At 31.5% G+C, this 3,483-nt stretch overlaps 1 protein-coding gene across 1 annotated transcript; it reads right to left on the bottom strand.

The window, feature by feature from the left end:
• Positions 1 to 1,941: 1,941 nt before the first annotated feature.
• On the bottom strand, positions 1,942 to 2,239 carry LOC111806977 (dolichyl-diphosphooligosaccharide--protein glycosyltransferase subunit 4A-like). Its single transcript, XM_023692535.1, has one exon. The coding sequence runs from the start codon at positions 2,237 to 2,239 to the stop codon at positions 2,126 to 2,128; it is 114 nt and encodes a 37-aa protein (XP_023548303.1). The 3' UTR covers positions 1,942 to 2,125.
• Positions 2,240 to 3,483: the final 1,244 nt, after the last annotated feature.

Below are 3,483 nucleotides of genomic sequence, written 5' to 3'. Positions count from 1 at the left end.
AGAGGAGAATTTATATAGAAATTGTGAAGGGAAAAAGGTTCTAGAGAGTTCGAATGCAAAGGAATAGGAGCGCTGAAAGGTTTTAAAAGAGTTCGGACCGCCAGCGTATCAAAATACGACGGTTTACTTTTCAAGTCTCTAGTTGGTTCTCGATGCTTCTTTCCCTGTTTTTTTTTTTTTTTTTTTTTTTTTTTAATCTAAATAAATTAATATAATAGTTTTACTTTTTTTCTTTATATTATAAATTTTGAATTTTGTATCTACGTTAGCTTTTAATTTAATATTTTCAGATTATTTAACTCTCAATTTGGTAACTTATTTATTTTTTAAATTATTATTAAATATTTTAAATATTCAAACATTAAATTTTTTTTCTTCATAGATATATTATATACGGATTTAAAATTTCATGGGCTAAAATTATAATTAAATGTTATTTTTATTTATTTATCGGTAAATATATATAATTGTAATAAACGATTTGTACGCAGTCAGGTTACAGATATCAAAATGAATTTTTTTGACCATCTTTAATATTGTGATATTTATTCCAAGTTGAAAATTAAATTCAACTTACATATTTTTCCTTTTTTTTTTTTTTTTTTTTTNTTAATACAATTCGAAGTCTTTTTGTAATTACGCTCTCAGTCGTGACTTGGCTGAATTCTTTTTGTGTTGGTTGGCTCCCTTTTGTGAGTTCCTTTTTTTTGTGTGCGTGTTTTCTTTCATTTATTAATATTTTTTTAACGTGATGAACCTTGGTTGTGGAGGATAACAAAATACGGGTGTGGAAACCTTTTCCTAACAAACGCGTTTAAAGCTTTGAGTATAAGCCCGAAAAGAAAAGCTCCAAAAAAGATAATATCTACTAGCCGTGGATCTGTGACATTAACTTTTCATTTTTATCATGAAGGCCCACCAAACTCAACATGCTCGCTTACATTTGTATTCACGAAACGACAACATCAAAGTTTATAGCTTCAACTCTACCGACTACACAAAAATGGCCAGAACGACGAGCACCATCTCCATCGCTCAATGCACCTAAGCTTAGGTAAGCTGCCTCGAAAAAATGTTCGGGCAGAAGTGTCTAATATTTAATAAATAAATAATTTTATCATATAGATACTAAACTATAACCGTAAAAACATATATATAAATAAACAAAATTTATTTTATATTCTTCAACAAAATTATAAATTAAATCATAGTTTGTATTTGTTTAATCTAACTATTAAAAGTGGATTTTTAATTGTGAATAATAAATTCTATTAGATCATTTTGAATTTTACTTGAAGCAAAATTGGAAGTACATAAAATTCATATTACATCTGTTAAAACTGTGAATATATTTATAAATTGATTAGATAAAATTAAAAATGAGGAACCACGGTGACTGCAATGAGCAGAAATCTCACTCACCGGCCTAAACGACAAGCAAACACTCGAACATGAGAGTAAGGGATCACCCAAGGAATGGACGAGCTCCAAGGAGAGTGGCAAGAACCATACTTTTTGAGACCTAACCCAACCCCCGGTCTGAATCTTATCTGAATTGCGAAAATAACTAACTAAGCCATGCCTATATATATATAGGCTCATTCTCCGAGCCAAGCCTTTACGTTGTTTAAGTAGATTGGGTTACAAATGGACAAAATAGCTGTGTAATTTAAGCACGAAAAAAAAATACTAATAGGACAGGATCTGAATATCAGTACTATGCAAGTGTGCATTCTTTCCATACCACCATGGATAGTGCAGAACTTTTCTCGAAGAAATCTACTCTACTTGAGATGTTAAACCATTGAAAGAAGTGAGCGCTTGTGAAAAACATGTAAATGCAAGAGTAGCTAATATGAAAGAAGAAGAAGAAGAAGAAGATTTTTTTTTTCTTTTGAACGAATCCGATCTACTACAGAGCTACTGAAGCAATAGATCAAATAACCACGAAAAATTACGAGAATAAGTTATAATTGCATAATGAAATTGCTGTTAACATTGATTGTTGCTAGGAGAAAATTCTCATAGACGAAGAAGAAAAACCTGTCATATCAAGACGACCTACGTCTAACAGTAATGCATTTTTCCGATCAATCTAAGCATCGGAACAACGACGTCTCTCATCTCAGTTTCCTTCATACTTCGGATCAGCCGCCACGTAATGGTAGGCAATGACCAAAGCAAAGACAAAAATGCCGAGAAAATTGGCAAGAAACCCTAATGCCTGATCGTCAATCATCTGCGCAACGCAACAATAGGACGGAAATCAAATCCTTCGAGAACAAACAATCATTTCAGATTCTTCAAAACTAGACATTGAAACGTAGTAATTCACAAACAGTTCGGAAGACGAATTTCCAGGTCCAGAGATTGAGATTCCATTTTTTGCTAAGAAATGAAAATCCTAATCTTGAACTTATATTTGTTGAAATATCCAATCAAATTCCGAGAGGAAAAGAGAAAGATTAATGTACCTTCCGATCTGATCGATTGAGAGAAAAACACGCGGCCAACAAGAAGATCCGACGACAAAATTCTTCGAGATGCAGAGTCTAGGGAAGAGACTTCCGATTCATTCTTTTATTTTCAGTGGCTTTCCAAACGAATATTTGGGCCCCGGCCCATTATTTTCGGGTTTAGCCTATGGCCTCATAATTGACCCAATTTTCAGTTGGCCCATAACTACCAAAATTACTATATATATGAGAATTACAAATAAATCTCTCATATTTAATATGACAATATAAAATAATAAATAAAAAAACTCCAATAAGTAAAGCCCATGTAAACGTGTTTCACAGTTTCCAATTTCAACATTTTTGTTAATAATTTCCTAAAAATAAATTTAAAAAATTATTAAATAATTAAATATAAGTTTTTTCTTCGACAAAATTGTATTCACAAATTAACACAAATTCTCTTTTGGGCTTCCCAAAAGATCTCGTATTTACTATTCCTTCCTTATAAACTCATGATTATTCCCTAAATTAGTCAATGTGGGACTTTCATCATCCAACACCTCCTCTTGAACAAAGTGTGCCTCCCCTTAGTCGAGGTTCGTCTCCTTTAGAGTCTTAGTCATTTGTAGACTGCCTTCGAGGAGGCTTGACTCCTTTTCTTTTGGAGTCCTTGTTCGATATTTGAGGAATTACCAATAGCATGACTAAGTTTAGGGCATAACTCTCGAATATGCTTTACTCTTAGTTACATATTTTCTAAGTAAATTCATAAAAAAGACACTAAATTTAAAATTACACACGTATAATCTTGATGATAAAAATTATAAAATTAATAACGAGAGTATATTGAGTGAATTTATAAAAAAAATTAATATTGGTGTGGAAATAATAAATATTTTAAAGATTTATAGACTAAATGAAAAGGTCAAAATGATAACGTAAATGAAAAGGGAAATTAAGGAGGATGATTTTGATTAAGATTGGATAAGCGAAATGAGGTGTAATCTACGGTACCATTAATCCA

Source organism: Cucurbita pepo, chromosome LG01 (assembly GCF_002806865.2).
Source record: "Cucurbita pepo subsp. pepo cultivar mu-cu-16 chromosome LG01, ASM280686v2, whole genome shotgun sequence".
In the NCBI taxonomy this organism is placed as follows: Eukaryota; Viridiplantae; Streptophyta; class Magnoliopsida; order Cucurbitales; family Cucurbitaceae; genus Cucurbita; species Cucurbita pepo.
The sequence above is the reverse complement of the archived record's forward strand: the minus strand, read 5'-3'. Positions and strand labels throughout refer to the sequence as shown.